This window comes from Astyanax mexicanus, chromosome 16, assembly GCF_023375975.1.
Source record: "Astyanax mexicanus isolate ESR-SI-001 chromosome 16, AstMex3_surface, whole genome shotgun sequence".
Lineage (NCBI taxonomy): Eukaryota > Metazoa > Chordata > Actinopteri > Characiformes > Acestrorhamphidae > Astyanax > Astyanax mexicanus.
The window spans coordinates 29,104,340-29,128,331 of NC_064423.1; the positions used below are offsets into that span (position 1 = coordinate 29,104,340).

A 23,992-nucleotide genomic window follows, 5' to 3' on the forward strand; every position below is an offset into this window, starting at 1 on the left:
CTAGACTGCCTTTCAGTTCATGTGTTAATTGTTTTGTTTTCGCTGCCTGCATTTAGGGTTTGACCATACGTTCTAAGGTCTTTGTCTGAAACAGTGATTTATTGTTGCTCTAATTACTTCACTGTGTTGTTTGCAAGCAATCAGACCCTTGGGTCATCTACTTCACCTAGAACGGAGTGCAGCTGCTCGGAGCTGTTGCTTACTTTTCTGAAAATATTTCGCAGGTGTTTGCTGAGGATTTTTTTTGGTACATTATTCAAAACTCCCAGGACCTTGCAGTGGATAACTGCAGTGAGCATTGATAGAACTTGCACAGAATACCCATCCCCTAGCTGAATATATTGGTGGCGATGGAGTCGGTTTCATTCTTTTTCCTTATTTCTCCTGCAGACACATAGAGAACTGGACAGGACTGCAGATTCTAAGGGATGTTGACATGGAGCTCTACACTGGACTACAGAGGCTGTGAGTATAATATGTCTAGATTCACTTGCAATAGTTAAATAATAAACCCTTACTAATAAAACAGGCCAAATATCTATAAAAAACTCAAATAGACCAAATATCAAACTGTAAACGCTCAAACAAAATTAATCATCAAATACTGAACGCACAACCAGACCAAATATCAAATCCTGAACACTCAACCAGGCCATATTTCAACCCCTTACCAAGCAGCCAGACCAAATATTAAATCCTGAACACTCAACAAGGCCATTTATCAACCCCTTACCAATCAGCCAGACCAAATATTAAATCCTGAACACTCAACCAGGCCATATTTCAACCCCTTACCAATCAGCCAGACCAAATATTAAATCCTGAACACTCAACCAGGCCATATTTCAACCCATTACCAATCAGCCAGACCAAATATTAAATCCCTAACACTCAACCAGGCCATATTTCAACCACTTACCAATCAGCCAGACCAAATATTAAATCCTGAACACTCAACCAGGCCCCATTTCAACCCCTTACCAATCAGCCAGACCAAATATCAAACCCTGAACACTCAACCAGGCCCTATTTCAACCCTTTACCAATCAGCCAGACCAAATATCAAACCCTGAACAATCAATCAGACCAAGTATTAAACCCTAAATTCTAAACCAGACCAAATGTCAACCCTAAACAATTAACAACACAAAACATTAAACCCTAAACACTTAAACTGGATCAAACACAAACCACTTAAAAATACCAAATATTAAACCCTAAACAATAAACCAGGCAAAATATCAAACCCTAAACACTCAATCAAACCCAAAAGCAGATGAAATATCTATTACAAAACACTTAAGCAGCCCAATGATCAAAACCTTAACACTCAAACTCGATCAAACACTAAACACTTAACAAATCCATATAACACTTCCTCTGCACTCAATATTAAGCAATAAAAGCCAAATATCAAGCAATAAACTCTATGTCTTGACTTTAGTCACTCATACCAGATTAAATAACAAGTAATAATCACTTAAACAGGCTATAAACTCTCTCTAAACACTAGTTAGATATCAAACCCTTAACACTTAAACTCGATCAACCATCAGACCCTAGACTAAATATCAAACCCTAAACACTTAAACTAGTTTAAACACTATAAACACAAATAGACCAAAGATCAATCTTAGAAAGATTAAACTTAAGCTTAACTTAACATCATAAATCTTAGAAAGATTAAACTTAAGCTTAACTTAACATCATAAGTGTAACACTAAAACACTCATAAGACTGACATACCACATTCTTAATCAAACCAGCAGGAGCAGACCTCCTTCATAGCTCTATCTTCCCTCTTGTTAACCCCACCCCCACACTTTCCTTTTGTTCTGTCAGATCCACACTTCCTCCTTTTTTCTATTTTCTTCTCCATACCCTAAAGACAGAACAGTCCTTTCCTCTCCTCTTGATCCCTCATTGGGGAGACCTAGTGCAGTATCCCCCACTCCGATTAGCATTTTTCTCATTAACATCATGCTCTCCCTCTTTGCCACTGGTGGGCTCTCCTGGTGCTTCCCATGTCGGGGCTGCCTCACACCCCTAGGGTATCCGAGTCAATCACTGCTCAAGGTCAGCTCCAGCATCTGATTAGAGGCATCTCATTAGATATCTGTACGACAGGAAGTATTACACACCCAATAAATACAGATTCTTTTTTAATTAGAATGGAGTCTGAAAAAAAAAAGATAGTGAGAATCAACCTTAGTTCTAGACCTGTTCAGCTAATTCAATGTGTACCTCTAACCTTAAAACACTCAAACCAGACCAACTATCAAACCCTGAACATGCAAATAAGACCAAATATAAAAACTCTAAACATGCAAACCAGACCCAATGTCAAACCGAAAACACCAACAGACTAAATATCAAACCCTAAACACTTAAAGCTCACCTTCCGCGAAAATCCTATTTTTCTTGTTTTTTGTGGAATACAGTAGGTCTCTCCGAGTTGAATGTGTACACCTGCACATTAAACTGTTTTGCAGCCCCCATTGTCTGCAGGAGCTAAGCAAAGAAATCCCCCCTCCCCCCCTCCGAAAAACGGGTGAATTTTGAATTATCTTTCTGCCTACGTAGGCAGAAACTCACAGACCAGCCCACCTTGGCTCGAGAAACTCCCAGAGGCGGAGCTGAAGCGACGCAACATCACCGCTCATCAGTTAGGAGGTGGGAGGCAGTGAGCGGCAGAGCGGCGGAGGGGCGTCGCAGTGCTCCTAGCCAATCAGAGGAGAGATATTTGCATGCTGTTTGCATGTATGAATATTCATGAGCAAAGCTGGAATCCGGTCATTTTGGACACACCCCTAAAACAGTCCATTAAAAAAGAGCTATACAGAGACACCTGAGCACTTTTTTTTTTACAAAAACGGCTCACATGTCATTCATTCATACTAGAGACCACAACTAGACATTTTAAAATGAAAGAAAAAACGACGGAAGGTGAGCTTTAAACTAGCTCAAACACTCTACACATACAAGCCCTAAAAGATCAAACTTAATCATATATCAGACATGTAACACTAAAACAATACCATACCCAAACTTTCAGACAGGAACAAATGCCAAACCATAAACACTCAAAAACTAAACACTTAAACCACCAAATATCAAATCCCAAACCTTTGAACAATACCAAATTTCTAAATTCTAAACACTCACACCAGACCAAAAATGAAAAGTTAAACACTCAAATCATACTATGTATTAATTCCTTAACAGCAACCCTCAAACCAGACCAAATATCCAACCCTAGACACTTTAACTAGACCAAATACCAAAACCTAACACTCAAATCAGATCAATTTATTAACACTAGACACTTTAACCAGACCAAATACCAAACTCTAATCTCTCAACCAGACCAAATATCCAATCCTAGACACTTAAACGTGACCGAATATCAAACCCTAATCTCTCAAACCAGACCAAATATCCAAGACTAGACACTTAAACGTGACCGAATATCAAACCCTAATCTCTCAAACCAGACCAAATATCCAACCCTAGACACTTAAACGTGACCGAATATCAAACCCTAATCTCTCAAACCAGACCAAATATCCAAGACTAGACACTTGAACGAGACCGAATATCAAACCCTAATCTCTCAAACCAGACTAAATATTCAACCTTAGACATTTAAACGAGACCAAATATCAAACCTGAAACTCTTAAACCAGACAAAATATCTAACACTACACACTTTAACCAGACCAAATATCAAACCCTAAACCCTCAAACTGAACCTATACATTCAAATGTGATTACAATGTAAACACTTCATTCATTGTGTCTTTCAAAACCAAAGTTATTAAAGAGTTTATTATGTATTTTGTTTATCATGTATGTATTTTCTACATTTGATGGAGTAGCTATCTCTGCTTTACAGTGTTTGCAAGGGTTTTCAAAGACGAGACAATAACAGTGTTGGGAAATAATGTTATTAAAGGATCATTTTAAAGAGTAGTACAAATAAATAGTCTGTATTTGTTTGGGTAAGCCTCAATATTGGCTCTAAACATTTACTGGATTATTAAATGTCTTTTTTTATTCTCTTTTATTTTATCAACACATATTTCTTATTATTGCAGTATTGAAAGTTAGAGTCTCTAAATTACAGTTCTGAAATAAAATGAAACTTGTAATTCTTTGTGCGGCTCTGCTCAGCATTAAGGCCTAACTGTTAATAGCTGAGAATTCTGAATGACTAATGATGAGCATTTTCCTTTGTCCTTTCCAACAAGTGCAAGAACTCTGACAGATTATGAAATGTTGTATGTCATTAAAGCCACCATAATAAAGGTAATTCTGCAATAATCACTGTTCACTTGATTAGCATAGTCACTTTTGCAACAGTTTTGTATAATGAACACACTACAACAACTGCAAATTTATGCCTGTTTGGATGAAACTGTTCATTCCAGCTGCTGCATAAAACCATCAAGGTGAAATTGTGGCTCCTGATGATGCCATTATTCTAATGATTGTCTGAAAATCATCCTGGCATCATCCTGCCAGGCCTTAATGAAATGTTAGCATTTTCGTTTTTTGAATATTTAACATGTGACACCCTCTGCAAATGATCAATAAAAGAGGCACTGTGTTGAAATGAGTAGATGGAATGTTGGGTAACACAAGAGTTATGGTTTTCTGATTAAAACTGGTTACACCCTTGATTTAATGTGACATGTTATAAAAATAACTTTTGATTATATATATATATATATATATATATATATATATATATATATATATATATATATATATATATATATATATATATATATATAAGGCAACACATAAATAAAAAGGAATCCCTGCTTAATTTTCACTTGCATTCCTGTATTTACCCTGTTATGGCAGGGTGAACAATTTTATCAAAAATTAGCATTTGATGAAAACGTGGTTGACCTTGAGTTGCAAGAAAATATTTTGAATTTTCATGGTGACCTTGATCTGTTTCGAAATGACATTTTGATTTTCTAAAATTTATTTTAATTTCAAAAATATTTTACAACAACAGGGTGGAGAGCTTAAGCTTAAGCTCATCTAAATATGAAGACAATATGAGAAATATTAGGTGAAATTAAAAATGAAGTGTGAGGTTTATAGTGTGAGGTTTGTGACGGTTGTGATGTCCCTGATGTTGAAGATTTCTTTCTTAAAGGGGCTGGATTATTCCAAAATGGCCAAAATGAGTGAGGAGGAAATTCTTTGTGATTAAAAAGCTGGGTTGTTTTGGGGAAAATAGGTAAATAATAATGGAAAGTTAAACGTTATTTTATAAAACATCTTAAAAACTAAGAATATGTATTCATAAAAACTGTTATTTAATCTCTCTAAAGAATTATTCAACTTAATCAGGCAGCATTAAGAACATGGCAAAAGGCCCACCCCTCACATAAATACAAGAAAACTGTATAAAATGTACAAAACGTACCTTAAAATGAAGGTTATTATTACTTTATATTTGTAATAATGTGTTGATTCAGAGTGAAAATTGTATTGTTTGTTTAGAAAAAAATGTATTGTTGTTGTATTGTTGAGTTTTTCTATGAAATGTAATAATTTTTTCAATTGTAATTTTGAAAATGTCCCATGCGTTACTTTTTTGTTATTTTTCTAATACACATTAATATCTTTCCCCCATAGGACTATCACAAACTGCAATCTACGATCAATTCAAGCTCGGGCCTTTTCACAAAACCCTCATCTCCGATACATGTGAGTATAACGCTAAAACTGAATCAGCTTACATATTTCACATGCTTATGATTTGCTCGGCTGATTTACCAACATCCACACTTCAACTGCAATATTGTAGAACATTTTGGGAAATTATTAAAATAATTCAAAGAATTCAAAGTTTCCCTGGACTTTGCAGCAGTTCTATTGGTCCGCCACATCTTCGAAGCTCCTCACTGGCTCTTTCTGGTTCATCCCTATGTATGAGCACTCCAAGTGGGCGGTAACAGACTCCATTACGGGCAAGCAGACAGGCTGAGCTGGAGTAGCTCATCAGCATTTAATGAATGGGATAAAAGTCATTAAGAGGCTGCCTTCACTTGAGTCACAAATGGAGCAGATGGACATGCTAATTGTGGAGTCATTAAGGACGTGGATGGGAGCTTCACCGACAGAGCCGATGATTGCTTATGTCTTATTTGAGAGCGCCGCTTTAAAAGGATTGAAATGCCAGGGACAGGAGTTGCACAATCAAGGTGGACAACTAGTCTCAGAGTCAATGAGCGAGAATTTCAAAGACATAATGTTTTAATGCAGACAGTGAAGGGTCATTAGATGCTATTCTTTGAACAGTGTGATGGGCTTAGCTACATGTGAGTAAATGAATGTTAATAGAATGAAAGTGAGAGCAACTCTAATCGAGTCCTATTGATTCAGAGGAATTAAGCTGACTTGATTTCTTATTTCATAACTATTTAACATTATGTTCTTATGCTCATGCTGTTTTCTGGAAAATTACACTGTAAATACTAAATAAGCTTCCACTCAATCCAAGTGTCAGTATTAACTCATGTCATGCACAGTTTCATTCATCAGTGGATCAGCATTTTTAACTGCATCATTTTAGCTTTTTAAAAACTATCATTTTTATATTTATATTTTATTGTTTTCCATATTAAAACATGATAACAGTAGTCTGCCAGCGACTTTTATACAACAGGATTTAGGTCTGATATCATCTTCCTATCATAGCAAAGATATAGTATACAAAAAAAGCTAAGTTTACATACAGAAAGGGAATAGTAAAAAAAAAAGTAAAACAAATTTAAAAAAAAATACGGTAAAAGAAAGAAAAATCTTTACAAATGCTTACTTTTCTAAAACACTGTGCCAACAATCAGCAGCTGTGGACTTCTCTAAGCAAATTCTAAATTAAAATAACTTGTGTCCACAAAGCAGAAAAAAAGACTAGCAAAGCATACAAAAACATTTATTTTGAGAGTTGTTTCTTTAATTTATAATATACTAAAGAATTTGAAGTTAACAGGAATGTTATTTAGTCATTTTTGAAAACCAAAACTGAAAGACAAATTTGCAAAAGATCTCGGAAGAAGTGGTGCACTGTTCTACTGTGCAGTGACAAATGTACAAATATGACCTTCATGGAGTCATCGGAAAAATTCCTTTTTGCCATTAACACAGCAAACTAGGGATGTGCCGAGTCTGTAAATACATATTTAAGGAAAGTTGCCTTATTTTTAATAAGAGTTTATATAATGTAATATTCTGTATTGATGCATTTAGCTTAGTAGTGATTTGTTTTAATTAATTTTTCATAGTGTTTCAATATCTTATAACTTTATGTGCCTGACCTACCTGACCATTTAGCTCCCAGCTCCTTTAAAACACTGCTGTCAGGTTATTAGTGGTAAACACTCTGAAATGACACAGTGTTTAAAACCCCCAGCAGCACTGCTGTGTAGGATTCAATCATACCAGCACAACACATAATCACTAATATGTGTCACCAGTGTCACTGCAGTGCTAAGAATTACCCACCAATCATATAATAACTGCTCTGTGGTGGTCCTGTAGGGTCGTAATGCTCTGACTGGACTGTGTAAAAGATGGAAATAAAACATAATCTCAGGAGATGCTGAATAAGCTTGAAGGGGTTAAGGTTGTGGTTAATTCATTGGAATCGATTTCTTCCTGAACTGCCTGAAACGACATAGATATAACACGATTGCATGTCGGACATGGAAATGACTGATCTCCATTTTTATTGCGATAGACATTTTTATTGACACGGCTTTCGAGCTGGGTATGACAGCATCAGTTCATTTACTGGTCATTTAGCTTTAAACAGTAATGATTGAATCTTCAAATTCCCACAGCTGGTTCATCAGGCTTCCAATCAATTCAACAATCGTCGGTTTTAACCCGGCAGATGCACAGCTTTTATGGATCAATGTATCAATCAATTCTTTTTAATGCATCTTTTATGCGTTACGTTCCTCAGTTAACATGCCCCCTTAAGATTCCTGTTGTCTTTGAATTCCACGCTTCACAAGCAACCTGGTGGATGTTCTTTTGTCTTGTCGGTTTTTGATGCCTTGGCTCTTCCTTCGGCTGCTAAGCCCTCAGTGCATCCTGCTGAGGAGGTGCAGTCTGGGAGGTAAGCCACCTCTTCTCCTTCCCCCCGCTGCACATTAAGGCACTATAAATCTGAAGGGCCCATTGTCATAAGGGAAGAGGAAAGGTCAGGTCCTGCTGGGAGGGCTGAAACTCTGTTCCTCATTAAGCCTGTCCTAGACTACGTAATGCTACTTTCTAAAATGTCACTTTAGCAAAACTCCTCTCAGTGTTACCTCGTTCAGTCGAGGCACATTATGAAGTGTTTACCCTCACTTGATTGACTGGCCTGCTTTGGCATTAGAATGTCCCTCGTGGCGAAGCTTATTTGGGGCGATTTCACAGAATTTAGATTCAGTTATGAGGTTTTTTGATATCTGTTATATATAAAAAATGATGCCTGGCATCAGCGCTATTGGAGTGACACACAGCCTGCAGTAGCAGTGTGTTTGATATGATATGACACCTGCTGTAGCAACATTGGGGAGTTAGTAGTGTTGCTCTGTATCACAACATATCGTATCGGCAATCAGAGATCACAGATACTAGTTAGTGATGCACATGCATGCCTCTTGATGTCATTGAACTCACATCAGTGTTGTATTATTATGTCCCCTACATGCACATGTTCCTGCATTGTTCCAATTAGGGGTAGGCGATATGGCCCTAAAATAATATTATAATATATTATGTTTTTTTTTTTGCGATAGCGATACAAAACTCTGAATTAAAACAATGATTTCAACAATACAATACTACAACAAAATGAAAAATACATTTTATTATTGCATACAATATGATATGGCACACCCCTAACTAAGATATAACAAAATATACAAGATTTTTTTCTGATTTGTGACAGAAGTCCAGTATGATCCAGTATGTAATGTTATTAATAATGCTCTCCAAATATCTCCATATATCCAGAATTAAATTAAAATAAATGATACTGGACAGATATAATCTGTCTCTAGTAGATATATAATGGGAAATGAGAACACTTATAATTTTTTATTTTGCTAAACACAGCAAAAAAGTAGTACCCTGATGTGATGATTAGGGGTGGGTGATATGGCACAAAAAAAATCAGGATATATTACTGTTCACAATATCCAAAATGTTGCTGATATTATTGCATATGATAAGATATGGCGCAGCCCTAGTAGCAATTTATATTTTATTCTTACTTTTTAAAAAAATTGTTAAGCTGGCCATTGTTCAACCAGAAAATATTTTGTTTGGGATACAGAACACTGCCTGTACACAAATAAAGATATTAAACCTATACAAATGTAACACTATAAATACCAGGATTTATAGCACCTATTAAATAGAGGAGTCAAAGCTGGTATCGTTATCAGTACTCGGTATTGGCAAATATTCATAATCATTGGTATCGGAAGGGAAAACAGAGTATCGGTGCCTCTCTAGGGCTCAGAGCAGGAACTTGGGGCTAGAACAGATCATAGCAGAATGTAACAGAGGTCGATATTATGTCCCTTAAACAAAATCCCAATGTTTCTGGGCATTTTTACAATAATGATATTCTTGGTGATATGACAAAATATTGAAAAATCTGAAAACTGAAAAATATTTTAATAATTCCAAGAAAATAATATTGCATTGAATTGAACTATTGCAATAAAATAAATATTTTTTATTTAAATATGTTTTATTTAGTAAGTATAACAGTTTCACACATTCAAGAACATTTAGTAAAATTTGCAAACTTTTAATATTATCTTATTGCACTTCAAATACTATATATATAATAATGAAAATGTAATATAAAAAATGGAGAAAAATGACCACAAAAGTAAAGTGCAGAATATTTAGCCCATGCATATAAACTGTAGACGTAAAAAAAAAAAATGCAAAACAAAATACAAATTAAATCTTTACCATTAATTACAAACAATTACAAAACAGCCTCAATTCAAGACAGAATACACACTTTTTATTAAATAGATTTTTTTGTATAAGTAAAAAATGATACTGGTATTATCGTGGACTGGCACACTCTGAGTTGGAAATGAACCATTGTGTAGGCCTAAATGTTTTGCAGCTGTACAGACTTGAGGCACATGACTTGCTTGGATTTGAGCCTCATTTGAGTCACAAAGTCGCAAAAATTAATGTAAAGGCAGTCACACACTAGACATTCACACATTCAAACTGTGCCGTTTCCTGCCTCACATTTTTTCATATTTTATATTTGATGCATGCGGCATTCTAGTAGTTTCTATGCAGGACCAATAAAGATACAGTTCTCTTGCTGATTGTACAATCTACAGGCCAATAAATATATCAACAAACAACTGTATTGTACTAAACTGTAGCAACAGCATTGTAAACCCTGACCTTACAAGTACAAGTAGGTACAACCATTGTTATGTGACAAAAATTCATTGTACAAAGAGCTCAATCTGAAGCTCCTGGAGCCGAAAGAAAGTATTAGTGGTTTGTTCCTACCTCTGAATTTTTATAAGAAACAAAATTAGCCATTGGAGGTTCTTTATTGGTAACATATGAATCATCTCCTAGGTACAAATGTTAGGTAAAAAGGCAGGTGTTTGGAATGGTGATGATGGTTAGTGAGCAATAGTGAGTCAGCTTACCTGTCATGTGCATTATTTTTCACAATGCTTGTTTGTTGTTGTTTTAAAGTAAATGGGATCGTTTTTGAGCTGTGATCATAAAATAAATGCACTCATTACATTAAGCTGATGCAGTCATGGTATTCCAGGCACTTTAATCAAAATACTAATAATACCTGTGAAATAGCTGTAATTTTTATGGTTTTATTTCAAATGATCCTGAGCAGGATTTCTATTGCATGTAAGTAATTAGACATTTAATTCATTTTATTAAGATATTAAGATATAAGATGAGCAGTGAGCAGGAGATGAACTGATTTTCAAAAGACATAAAGTAAAGAATCAAACCTGAAGCTTTCAGGTGAAATTTTTTACCATCACCTCAGACCTTAATTAGCTCGTTAGGGCTACAGCTTGTTCACTGCCATTGTTATAAAAGGTCAGGTTATGCAAATATCAAAGCTTTATCAATATGTTTAATAATCCGCAGCTACGGGCTCCTCTAAGCAGCTGCCTAGCACTCTGAACATTACATTTACTGATGTCCTCAAAGCAGGAGAAGAATATAAGAAGATGGTAAACTGTTTTCAGGTCCTTATTTTCTTAGTTCATAATGTAATTAGTATAATTTCAGGGTCATAAAAGAAAAAAATAGTTCATGATTCAAAATTAGCGGACCCCAAGAAATTTAATTTAAGCTCTTAGGATTGCTCATAAAGCGCATCAAAAACCCCGTTGGACTGCAAATGATCTTTAGGAAGAAACAGGGCACCCCAAGAGATTTGATTTAAGCTCTCAGGAAACCTTTATAAATGTCTCAGACCTTAATTAGCCTGTTAGGGTTATGGCTTGTTCACAGTCAGCGTTAGGAAAAGCCAGGTGATGCAGATTTTAAAGCCTCATGATTTTTTTCCCATAATCAGCAGCCATGGGCTCCACTAAGCAGCTGCCTAACACTCTAAACTTTAACATAATCGATTCACACAAAGCAATAGATGGAAATAAGAAGATTTTATAGTGTTTCAGGTAGTTGTTTTCTCAGTTTACAATGAATTTAAGAAATAAAATCTGGTTTTGCATGTATTTAATCAGACCTTGTATTTATTTTATAAGACCAGGAGATCAAAACATCTCCAAAAGGCAGAAAGCTAAAGATGAAACCTTTACTTCAACTTATTTATTTTGTATGTATTTTGTAGGAATTTAAATGGTTACACTTTACATGGATGGTCCATTTTATGGCCTTGTTGATGCTCAACTGACATTCAACTAACACTGAATTAAATGTCCATTAAATTTAACTTAACCCTATGTTGAATTTAAATGATTCAAAAAAGAACCTAACCCTACACCTAACCCTAACCTTAACCCTTAATCAACCATAAAATCGAACCCTACATCTAACCCTAACTAAACTTAAAATCTAACCCTAAACCCAATCCTAAAATATTAAGATAAGCATTTGGATTAGAGTTGAGTGTAGGGTTATATTCAATAGACAGTCATTTACTTTCACCTTTTTGTTCATTTGCATATAATAGACATGCAGTTGAATGTTATTTAAGTGTCAGTTGAGCATCAAAGAGGCCATCAAATGGACCATCCAAGTAAAGTGTTACCAAATACATTTATTGGGACAAAATAAGGGCATCCCAAGACATATGGTTTAAGCTCTCGGATAACGTTTACCAATATCTCAGACCTTAATTAGCTTCTTAAGGTTATGGTTTGTTCACAGTTATCTTTAGGAAAGGTCAGGTGATGCAAATTCCAAAGCCTTATCAATATCCATGCATTCTTCTAATTCTTTTCCTCAAACTTAACCCAAAAATGTAAATAATTAATGTAAATTGAAGGCAAACCAGAATCTACGTTTGACTGCAAAGGTCTTTGGGAATATTTAGCAGACTTTGGTGTCCTGGTGCACTGTTCTACTTTGCAGCAACACCAGCTGCACCTATATGGATTCAGGAATCAGATTAAAACAGCTAAACAAGGCTGAAAAATTGGTCAATATTACATTATTACATTACAATTGGCACCTAACAAGTAATGATATACATAGAGGCCATAGAAGTTCAAGGCAAAAAAAAAAACATTTTTAGGCAGGGCCTAAAGGAAACCAAGGGGAATAGTGGTATAGATGAGGAAAGGAGGGGAAGAAGGAAATAAGGTTAGAAGTCGTTAGTTTGTTAGAGGTGTTACGAGAGTATGACAACCCCCAAAACAAAATGGAAAGACTCTTAACTGCTACAAAAAGTGTTTACAAGCTGTTATATACGCCAGTGCAGTGATATCTGTTACCAACCATGCACCTGCATACTTTAGTTTCAATCTCTTTTCCGTTTTTGCTCTTTAAAACTATGAAAGATAGAAATAAAACAGTATAAAATATTATTATAAAATATTAAACAAAATGTGTCATCTTTAACTTCATGTCTTCTGGAAATCAGGTCGCCTTTAATTATTCACAATAAAAGTGATTTTGACCAGAGGTGCCAAATTTTGCATGCTACTATGAAAATCATCCCTCCTGATCTTACCTAAGATCTTGCCTGGGAGATTACTTCAGCTTGGAGCTTCTCAGAGAAGTCTCGGTAATATATGTATTTTTGCAGCATCTTCCTCTTGTGTATAGAGAGATACTGTAGAAGGAAAAGGTTTAGATAACCCATTTTTCTGTGAGGATATTTGACAGGCTCCAGATTTTATCCGTGTGGATCTGTATATTGTTCAATTAGATTAAAACGAAAGTGAGAACTTTGTGTTTTAGTGTATCCAATTTAGAAATGATCCACAGAGCCCATTTAATTCAAACTCAAATGTAACCTTTATTTTTTCACTGAGGAATGTTCTGAAATAAATGTGTAAATACGTTTGATATTTGCAAAAATTTCAGAGCCAATGACTACAGAGTTTAATGACTATAAGAGTTCCTAAACTCTTTTAACTTTTACAACGCTAACTTACCAGGACTCTGATTTTGTAGAGAATATGAATAAAATAACTTTTTAAAAATGTAATGTAAGGGTTCTGTGTGGACCAGCGGACTAAGGTGCTGACACTATAATCAGAATATCAGTGGTCTGAATCCCGGTCATGCAGCTTGTCATCAGCAGCCAGAGTCTGAGAGAGCACAATTGGCCTTGCTCTTTCTGGGTGAGTAGATGATGCTCTCTCACCACATCAATCCAAAGCATGATGTTGTTCAGCAAAAGGTGTCTGTGAGCTGATGTTTCCTTCAAGCGCACTGCCTACTCGGCAATGCAGCATCAGCAGCAGTTTAAAAAAAGAGGTGGTGGCTGACTTTACATGTATCGGAGGAGACATGTGCTAGTCTTCACCCTCCTTGAGTTGGGGCTTTACTAGTGGATTTGATAATTGGCATAGCTAAATTGTAAGAAAATATAATGTAACTTAACATGTATCATAAAACTAAAATGCAGAATGTTTAGCAATTGCATATAAACTGTAAACATAAAAACTTACAAAAATATATACTCATTTGTTTAGCTATACAGTAAAAAGCTAAACAAATACAAAATAAGCAGCTTTTACAACAGAAACATATAGAATTTTTAACTATGTGATAACTTAAGAAACATTATGATGATATTGTGTGCAATACAACATGGCTCATCCCTAATTTAAAGAACTATGTCCTCGCTAATTCACACTGATACTGGTCCTGTTTCGGCCAGTTTGAGTGTGCAGCCCAAGGCAAACAGTCAAAGAGGAGGAGCACAAGAGGGTTCTGGGTCCTCTCCAAAGATCCCAATTTGTTGTGACATGCAGGCAGTGTTTAGCCACTGCAGGGTGATGGGCTAATAGCTGCAGCTGCTCATCGGAGCAGGATACAGTGACCGCTTTCCCACAGGAGGCTCGTGTGTACCACAGTGACACCGTGCCTGGATCAATAACGGCTCTTACAAGTGTTACACCCCCTCACTGAACCTAGCGAGAGGTTCTGGGGACAACCTTATTCCCTGTAGCTGATAAACACTAAGACGTCTGCACAAGGGGAATCTCCTGCGAGATTCGCCGCTCCCTCTCTGACACGTGGAGACGAGTGGCTTTTTTTTTTTTTTCTTTGTCCTCCCGCGCTGCAAGCTTTCAGCACGAATTGCCGCTGAACGAACAGGGGCGTTTGCGAGTGAGCCAGACGAGTATTTGACAGACGAGTCAATCCCTCCAGATCTCTTTCTGCCGGTGGCGGCGTTGGGTGAAATAACAATGCGCCGTTTGATGGTCTAGATGAGACGAAGGCGGGCCTCTCTGTCTCGGGTTCCCTTCTCTACTCTCTGACAGGCAGCTGCACCTGACACGCTGTGTACACAGCTCGGAGGGAGCGCCGGCGAGAGACTGGAGCCCCGGCCCAATCCCCATCCAAACCTCCCTCAGACAATCTCTGGAAGATTTGACTCGGGAAAGTTTACCCTGATCTGCTGCTTGGAGCCTGGGGAGCTGCAAGCGAGGATGTCTTCCATTCGCACCTTGTCCGATCACCACTGGGGCCAGCCTTGTTTCGTCCTGTTTGTAGGACTAAAGCTGATAGTCATTTTTTTAAGGCTTTACAGCGTGGGGGGGGGGGAGTGCCTACAGCCTCCAGATTTTATACTCCTGCCTTGGGCCTGCCTTCCTGTCAATAATAACAAACATTTCTGTTTTTCTCTTGGGTATATGTACAAGAACTTTGTCAGCACTCCCAACTCCGAGTGTAATTACAGGGATTTCAAACTAACACAAATTCGGGTTCTGTAACACTCACTCGCTTTTGTTGATTCTTCCTTGACCCAGTTTGTTCCTAGCCAGTTTTCCAACATAGTACATCTGTCCCCAATCTCGCAACATCAAACCAACTGAGAAGAAATCTAGCCTGTTGTCTCTGGAGTGCATTAAGACAAGCCATGCAGCATTGTCAATCACACACGAGCTCATGAAAGTCCTCTCAGTCGAAACGCGCCAAACCATTTGCTTCCATGCAGACTCCCATGGAGGGGACATGCAACAAATCTGAACCTCATTCATATCTGATTCCAATCTCAATCTCTGCTCGCTCCTCTCAGGGAACTCCACTCTATTGTGTTTGTGGTGTGCAAAGAAATTATCTAAGTTGTTTACATGGTCGGCACCGGGCTGCAGATTGGTTTTTGCAATCATACTCTCTCAAGGTGTTCTTTTGAAGGTTTCATTTCCACTGGAGCGCCACATTTTCCCCTCTCCAGGGGAACAACCTTATCCTCTGCGAGAGTAAGTTTGGGGTCAAAATTAGTTTCTCTGTTAAAGCCACAATTACAGATTTCAGATCAATGCAGAAATTGCTCTGTTGTCAAGTGTTGAGCTGTGAAGGAATGGCTTGGATATGGTGTCCTGCTTTAAATTCATGGCTTTAGATCCTTGTAAAGGAATTGTAAGTTTATCATGTAGTGATTGAGGCTGCACATGACAAGTTTCACAGTTGACTTGATCGTTAGAAATGGTATATAATGTATTGTTATCTTGCTTGAAAATGTGTTTCTTGCAGTAAAATGTAGGATTTCCAGAGTAAAAGAGTAAAAAAGAGTAAAGGCCCATTTATACTCAATGTTAAACACAGATATTGATGAAATTGGACAGAGCTCTCTGATAATGCTTTGTTAATTTTGTCTGTTAATTTTGTGGGCATTTTTAAATATCTTATAGATACAGATAAAACAGTGTAGCTGTACCACTGATAATCATAGGGGTTGTGTAGCTAGTAGTTAAGCGAAACATATCTACTGCCATATGGACACAACTCTGGCAGAAAAGAAAAAAATCATGGTGAAACGATTTTACACCCACTGTTTACACTGTTGCCTCTTTTGTTTTGTGTATAGTACATTACCATGACTTCCACCATTTTTGCCATGTTTGTTGAAAGCTTTTGACTCTGAAGTACTCTGAAGTGGACATATTGCTTTACATCCACCCAGCATAAATGATTCATAGAAGTATGTGGGGTACAGTGAGAGTTACAACATTAGAAACAGACATATTCACTTTCATGCAGAAAGTACGGAGTATCACTGAGCCTTAAGTGTGACTAAGGCATGTGAAATATTGCCAGTAAACCTAAAATAGCTTTATTCATTTATAACACATTGAGTCATTGATTTAAGCCCATTCTTAAGGTTTGAATCTCTGCCCCTCTGCAGTATAGGTGGCTGAGCACATTTGACAGTGGCACATTTCTTGTGACTCCTTCTGTGCATCCTATAATTAAATCTGGTCTGCTAATAATCTAATTAAAAGCAGAGGCTTTCTAAAAAGGCTTAAATACTTTCCTTTGGGTAATATTACAAGAACCTCAGAATGACATGTACCCAGTTCTGCTGGGCTAGTAGAGACTCTGATGAGCTCTTTGTTTTCTATTTCTGTCAGCATGACCAGGGCGATGCCAGCAACTCAGCGGAGGCAGATCTTTGCCCTGTGTGATATCCTAAGCACATGCTGCACTTACGCTGGCAGCTTCCTGCATCCTCTTCCCAAGGGAGTTCTTTTTTAAGCCAAGAACTGTAACCCCTAGTTCGGTTTGAACATTAAGAAACAGCACTTAATAGAGTGTGAAATTTTTGTCCATCATCAGCTGAAAAATGTTCCACATCTTCGAAAAGAGAGACTGAGTACTTTGCTCAGAGGAGCGAGGTCCTCTCCAGACTATCATTACGTGGATCATTGCATTTCAAGGGAGAAGATGGCTTCAGCAATGCTTTGGCAATCTCTTCTGTTAGATCCCTGCCTGATCCATTGCCTTGACTCAAACAAGAGAATCAAAAACCAAGAGCAAGATCCCTTAGGTAAAGGTAGCCCGCCAGTTCGAGTTTCGCAACAGGCGCGATGCTTTTCTCCCCGAAGCGTCCCAGCATCCTTCTAGTTCCTGCTGCCATCTGCCCTCCTCTTCCAGCTCATCAGAACAGCTCAAGATGGCAGGCCCAGGTGCCAGGGCATGGCAGCTCGGCAGATGACAGCTTCGAGCTGCTGCGAGGTGCTGGCCTTCTGCCAGGCCTGAGCGCACAGTGACAGCTTTCCGTTCATTACTGCCCTCTCACACCAACGTCGCTTGCGAGGCTCTCTGGTGTCAATCTCCTCCAGCTTTGTTCTTGCAATCAATGTCTTTGAAGGTGCAGAGTCAAAAAGTTTTGCGTCGGAATAGCAATTCGCCGGCCGACCTTGGACCTCAGCCCCTCGCAAGTCAGAGCAATGAGGGCTGGAGCTGGCGTGGGAATAATAGCTGATGAGGGGATGGACTGTTGCTCGGGTCTAATGTGGGGGAGGCAGCGGAGCAAGGGCCTCGCCTGCTGGGCGAGACCAGCTGGAGCAACAGGATCCCAGGTGATCCTTCATTTGCCGAGCCTTTGAAGGTAGCGCATCTTTCATGTCTCAAGTGTTTTTATTCCTCGACCCCCTCCCCAGGGTTCCCTAACCCCCTACCACTCCAGCCTTGCATGGCTTTAAACCTCTCCTGCCGGGATTCATATCTAAAAGCGTGATGTCCGGCCTCCTGAAGTCGTCTCCCACTGTCATTTTGCAATCATTGAAAACCTGAACACCATCAAAGCCAGGCAATCAGGGGAACAAGCATTCGAATGGTGATTTGCAATATTGCAGGGCCCCTGCGCCAGGATTCATAGCAGAAAGATCAAACCTATGTACATCATATCCGACTGCATTCATCACGGCGACGCTTGCACTAGGGATAGTGGCAGAAAGCACAGCACGCTTGTTAGGTTAAAGCAAGCCTTTGCAAAAGCATGTCTTTATGTACGTCACGCGCGATAATGACCCCAAGAATGCAAGCTCTGAGAGCGTGTCCTCCCTTGACCTAATTACCAAGCAGTTTAATAAGAGAAGCAGCCTTGAGAAAGCCTCTTTTGACAAAGCAATTTAACAGGACTGGGTGTATTGCATTCTACTGCACAACTGGAGCCAAAGACACCATCATCTTTTCTCATTCTGGTTTTAAAGCTCCAGTTATTATGATTCTTTTCTTACTAATACCATAGTTTTGATTGAGAATTTTCATGTATATTGAGGGAAACAAACCCGCAGTTTTATTACATTATTTAAAATTATTTTCTGTTTGTAGTTTTGTAGTTTTCTTTTATTGCATTTAAGTTGAGTATGCTACAGTAACAAGCTAAAAGATAAAGATAAAATTTGTGGAGAGACTGTGGTCATCGGTAAGATCAATGGTTTATTGTCAGGTGACATGACCAGCAGGCCTTGTCATGGTGTTGGGTGCAGTTTTCTATAAAGCTAGATCACCTTTTAACTTTAATGCAGGCACTTTGACAGGCTAATGTTACTTTAATAAGATCCTACATCCAGTGGCCTTACCTATATAACACACACTCCACACACTGCTGCTATCTCAAAAGCCTCTACAGCTCTGTGGCGAGATGACTGGTATGTTACGTTACACATGCATTACACACTAATTCTGTATATGTAGCTCTAAAAAAATTGCCAGTCTAAAGTTTAATCCTTTATCTTTCTTCAGAATTAGAATTGTAATGCAACACTTATGCAACCTTATATACATATATTGAATATATGATTGATAACTGCTCATGCTCTGGTATATCTTTAATAGTAAAGTATTTTTTCTAAAAAAACAAACAAACTAATAGACAGGGACTTTAAAGCTCAGTTATATAATTAATATAAACTTGTTGACAGCAAAACAACACTGATTTAGTTAGTAAAGCCCGGTTGTGTCTGGGGAAATCTTTTCTGTTTGACTCCTCTTGTAGCTCATCTGCAATGAATATGCACTCTGCAACCTTTTGAGATTTGCTGCTATGAGCTTTATATTATTATTACAAAGCAGGGAGTTTCATCAATTTGGATAATTGTATTGAATCATTCTAATACAATTACTCAGGCCTGTTGCAGGCTGTGATCATTTGTCTCCTCTGCTTTTCTGCTTTTGACACGTTCCAAATAGCAGGCTGGTTTTTTTTCTGGTGTTGTTCTGGCAGTAGTCTGTGATATGATAGTTATGTGCTTTTGATTATGTTTTGTTATTATTATTTAACTTGCAGTAGACACGGAGAGGAATACAGAGGTCCAGAAGATTATAAAAGGAGAAGTGAACGAGACGTAGAGTACATGGGAGGAGTTGGAATGCACAGAAATTAATATTTTTGTCAGGAACCAAAAATGAACAAAATTAAATGTTATTGGACAAAGGCCAAATACCGAATACTAGGGCTGTCAATAATTTAAAAAAATCATGAATTAATCGCGCAGTTTTCTGAGTAATTGCATTTTTTCTTCTTAACACTGAAACTTGTAATAATGGATTTTAAAATGTAAAATAAGAGAATGAATATAAGATGATCACAGTGAGCTTTTACCTTAAAATCAACAAAACTGATGGAAAATATGAAAAAGGAAGAAGGAAATATATTTACATTAGATTCAGGTTGTTGAACCTATTTTTTTCTGCAGTAATGTATTCAGCGAGAGAAAGAGAGAGAGGGAGAGAGGAGGAATGAAAAGAGGAGGGAGGAGTAAGGCAGTGAGTTAGTTATGAGATTTAATCTATATTTCAACTTCAATTAAAAGTAATCTAAAATTAATTTAACAAGGTCTGAAAGAGTGAAAAAGAGTGAATTATGGCAAGAAATTGGTCAAATGAATCGTTTGCATAAAAAATAATGAGTTAAGGTTTCTGATTAATCAATGAAACAGTTACAGTGTTAACATTGACAGCACTACTAAATACTAAACATGGTCTTTGTGATTTTTTTTAGAATTATTTAGTTCTTTTTTTTTTTCACTGATTCGTCCAAACACAAAAAGTGTATTTTTTGCCATTTGTGGCTGAATTATTTTGGTTGCCAAATATTTGGTGCGTTTTTTAATAAGCTGGAAGCCTTGCCTGAGTAATCTGCTTTTATTATTTTATATTATTGCTCACTTCATTGTTACTAACCTGCAGTAGAAACAGATGAGAAGAAGAAGAAGAATAAGGACTAAGATGAAGGACTGAAAGGTTAAAAAAAGATGGGAACGAGATGGAGAGTAATGGAGAGAGTACTGTTTGTCCCTTGGATGCACCTTAAAAATAGGAAAACTGCTCTTAATAAACCATCAGTGAAGATTAGACTGTGCTGTACATCAAAATAGCAACCGTCCCCCCCATCCCACCAGCCCCCCTTCCTGGAACACGATGGCAAACCTTTTAGGACTTTCAGTCATTTTTTTTTACATTTAAAGCAGGTATCTGCAGCTATGAATAATAGACAGCTGTATGACTCAACCTCGGCGCATTGAGAGGCAGAGGAGCATCAGCGGAGTGGGTGGTGCGCCGCATCTGTGGCGAGGCGGCTTTTAAAAGTTAGCTTTGGTCGAGCTAAAGAAATCTCCCGGTGGAGCTCCACTTCAGCCCTTGAACCAGGGCGAAGCAATTAAGCTCCTGTTTTGTGTTTTCCATGACAGCGGTCAGTTTTTTTTTTTTCTAGTGGTAAACAGAAGACGCTCAGTCAGTCACTCAGTAAGTGTGGGCAGTTTAACTTTGGCCTGACTCATTGCTCAGTCACAAAGACTGGAGAATTGGTTTGGAGGGGTTTGCAGGCTGATTTGAAATGACTTTGTGCATGCTAGATTCGTTGCTTTTTAGAGTTTGAATGGCAAGATGATGCTATTTTTTTCTTCTTCTTTTTTTTTTTTTTTTTGCTTTTAGGCTTGTTACAAGAAGTGTGAGAATCTGAATGGCCATTCAGAATAGTTCCTTAAAGGCCTGGGATCAAAGAGAGCCTTTTCAGATGAATTACCTCTGCGAATTACTCAAGAACTTGAACGTGATTCGAGTGAACGAGTAACCGAGCACTTCTTACAGTGAACCGCTATCAAATCTCTGAACCAGTTCAGGAAATTACATGATATTATTATTAGTGGTCACTAATGGGCCTAGGCTTACTCATGTGATTTGATGTATAATGCATGATGTACAAATGCCTTATATTTATGTGTTGATAACATTCCTATTAATAGTGACAATAACATTTGAGTCATGTTACACATGCAGGATAGTGCATAATATCTTTAACTAGTGTAGTAAAGGGCAAGGGTGCAAGCCTAAGCCTAATCTCTGCTTTATCTCTGCATCAAGATGTACTGCACCAACATTCAGCAATAGCTGATAGAATCTCATGTGCAAAGGAATGCTTTGAAAAAAACCTTTTTTAAGCTCTACATCATAGAGTTACCTTCGCAAATGACACCTAAAAGTTTACTGTGCAAAACAGAAGCCTTATATTAACCATGTTAACCAGAAGCGTTATTGAATTTTCTGGGCTCAGCTGCACCTGGGATAGACTATCCCATAGTGGAAAGGTGTATTGTGCATAGGCAAATCGGTATTCCAAGTCTCTTTTTTTTTTGGAACAAATGGATGCTATGTGCTGTGAACCAAAGACAAAATAAGACATGGGACAAAATAACACCTGAAGTACTTGAAATCACTGAAATCACTTGGGATCTCCTTGATGCCAAAACGTCTTTTGTGTGTTGTGAGAAGGAGAGTCAGTATTGCAATGTGAAAAAATGCTTTACCGCCCCATTTTTTTAAAACAACTTTAAACATGTTCCAGGCCTAAAATGTTGAAAAGCGTGTTTATTAACAAAGAAAAATAGGTTGATCTGATAAAACATCATTTTTCAGGGCGGTTAAACTGTCTGCAATGCAATAAAAGTCAAAGTAAATGTAATAAACACTGCATTTTTAGATTTGTTTGCATTTTCTAATGTGGGGTTGTGTATCATCTACATTCTGTTTATTATGTATAAGACAGCTTATAGGTTTTAACTGCATTACAGCGCAGGCCTGATGACATGATTGCTAGGTTAAAGGAGTTGATAACAATGGTGTAAATCCCAGTATGCAGTGGTGTATCATCAGGCTGCTGCAGCATCGCCCCTCTTCAGCCTCGACAGCCTCTACAGCCTCCGAAGCTCTTAATGTGGCAAAATAGGGTCTCTATTCTTTACTCCCTGTTTTGCATGCAGATGCGGGGGTAGTGATTGTACTTAACAAGGATCAAAGGGACTTCTTAGGTAACACTTTAATCTACGACCTTATTAGTATGCTTGGGTGAATAAATAATTATTAAGCGCTATTAGAACTAACCACCTCTAACATCTATTTATTTGACCAGTAGCTGTTAAATAAGGTGATGATGAGGATATGGGCCCTCGTTATCCAGTCAGTGTTATATGGCGTGTTTAGAAATCATTTATTTGCCTTGATTTTGACTGAAAAAGAACATTCTTTGTTCTAATGGCTGGTGGAAAAGTGTCTGTGAGGCTGTTTATAGCAATACACATTTGTCAACATACACTCATCATCAAAAAACATAGTTGCACCCAGAATAATAACCTGACAGGAGGGTAGTTTTGCTAGACTGTCATGGTGTGACTACAGCAAGTTCTGCCTTTGTCTTGGTGGAAAATGCACAGTCCTGTTTGCTATTCCTTTTTTTTTTCATTTGTTTCTGATTTTTCCCATTTTTTTCTTCCAATTTGGCTATCCAATTATCCAATTGTCCAATTGTGCTCCCTCTGAGCACCGGCAGCTGATGGCAGACCTACATAAACGGGATTCGAACCTGCAACCTCCCGTTCATAGTGGCAGCAGCGCTGCTGTTTGCTATTCCAACAGGACAATGCTAATACACATACTGCTGCTGTCTCAGGACTTTCCTTGAACACACCATGGGCAGGTGCTCTACCCCAAAATCTTCAGGAACTGCATGAATTAGGAACCTCTACTACTTCATGCTGCAACATATGGCATATTGGGGTACACATGCGTTACACATGTGTTAGATACAACTTCTGTGTGACCAGGAGTTTCCCATATCAGTCAAAATGTTTCATCATTATTGTTCCTAGTAACCTTTATCTTACTTCTAAGTAGCACTGCAATCCGACACCTCCACTTGGCTGCAAATATCCACAATAAGTGGATATGCGATAGTCAGTGCAGTGTTGTGATGCCTTGTTGTATGTGCGATAAAGTACTCAAATAAAAATTGATCAAATATGGGCAATTTTCTACTACCATTATAAAGCCCTGTTGAACACTAATATTCTAAACCTACTGAGATGCAACTTACGTGATGCACTTATGCGATGCAATTTTGCACTGATTCAATCACACAATATACATTTGGGCAAATTGCACACAGGGATATGTGGGTAGCTGAAGCACTTCTCATATTTTCATCTTGTTTACTCTTTAGATTTGAGCCAAACATAAT

The 23,992-nt window shown here is 37.8% G+C and overlaps 1 protein-coding gene across 3 annotated transcripts in view; it reads left to right on the plus strand.

The window, feature by feature from the left end:
* ntrk3b (neurotrophic tyrosine kinase, receptor, type 3b) overlaps positions 1–23,992 on the plus strand; it is a 185,017-nt gene that overhangs the window by 50,999 nt on the left and 110,026 nt on the right. For all 3 annotated transcript variants that reach the window (XM_049465843.1, XM_049465842.1, XM_049465841.1), the window contains 2 exons: positions 391–465; positions 5,659–5,730. In XM_049465843.1, the coding sequence (XP_049321800.1) occupies positions 437–465; positions 5,659–5,730 (101 nt within the window). In that variant the 5' untranslated portion in view covers positions 391–436. The remainder of the gene's footprint in view (positions 1–390; positions 466–5,658; positions 5,731–23,992) is intronic.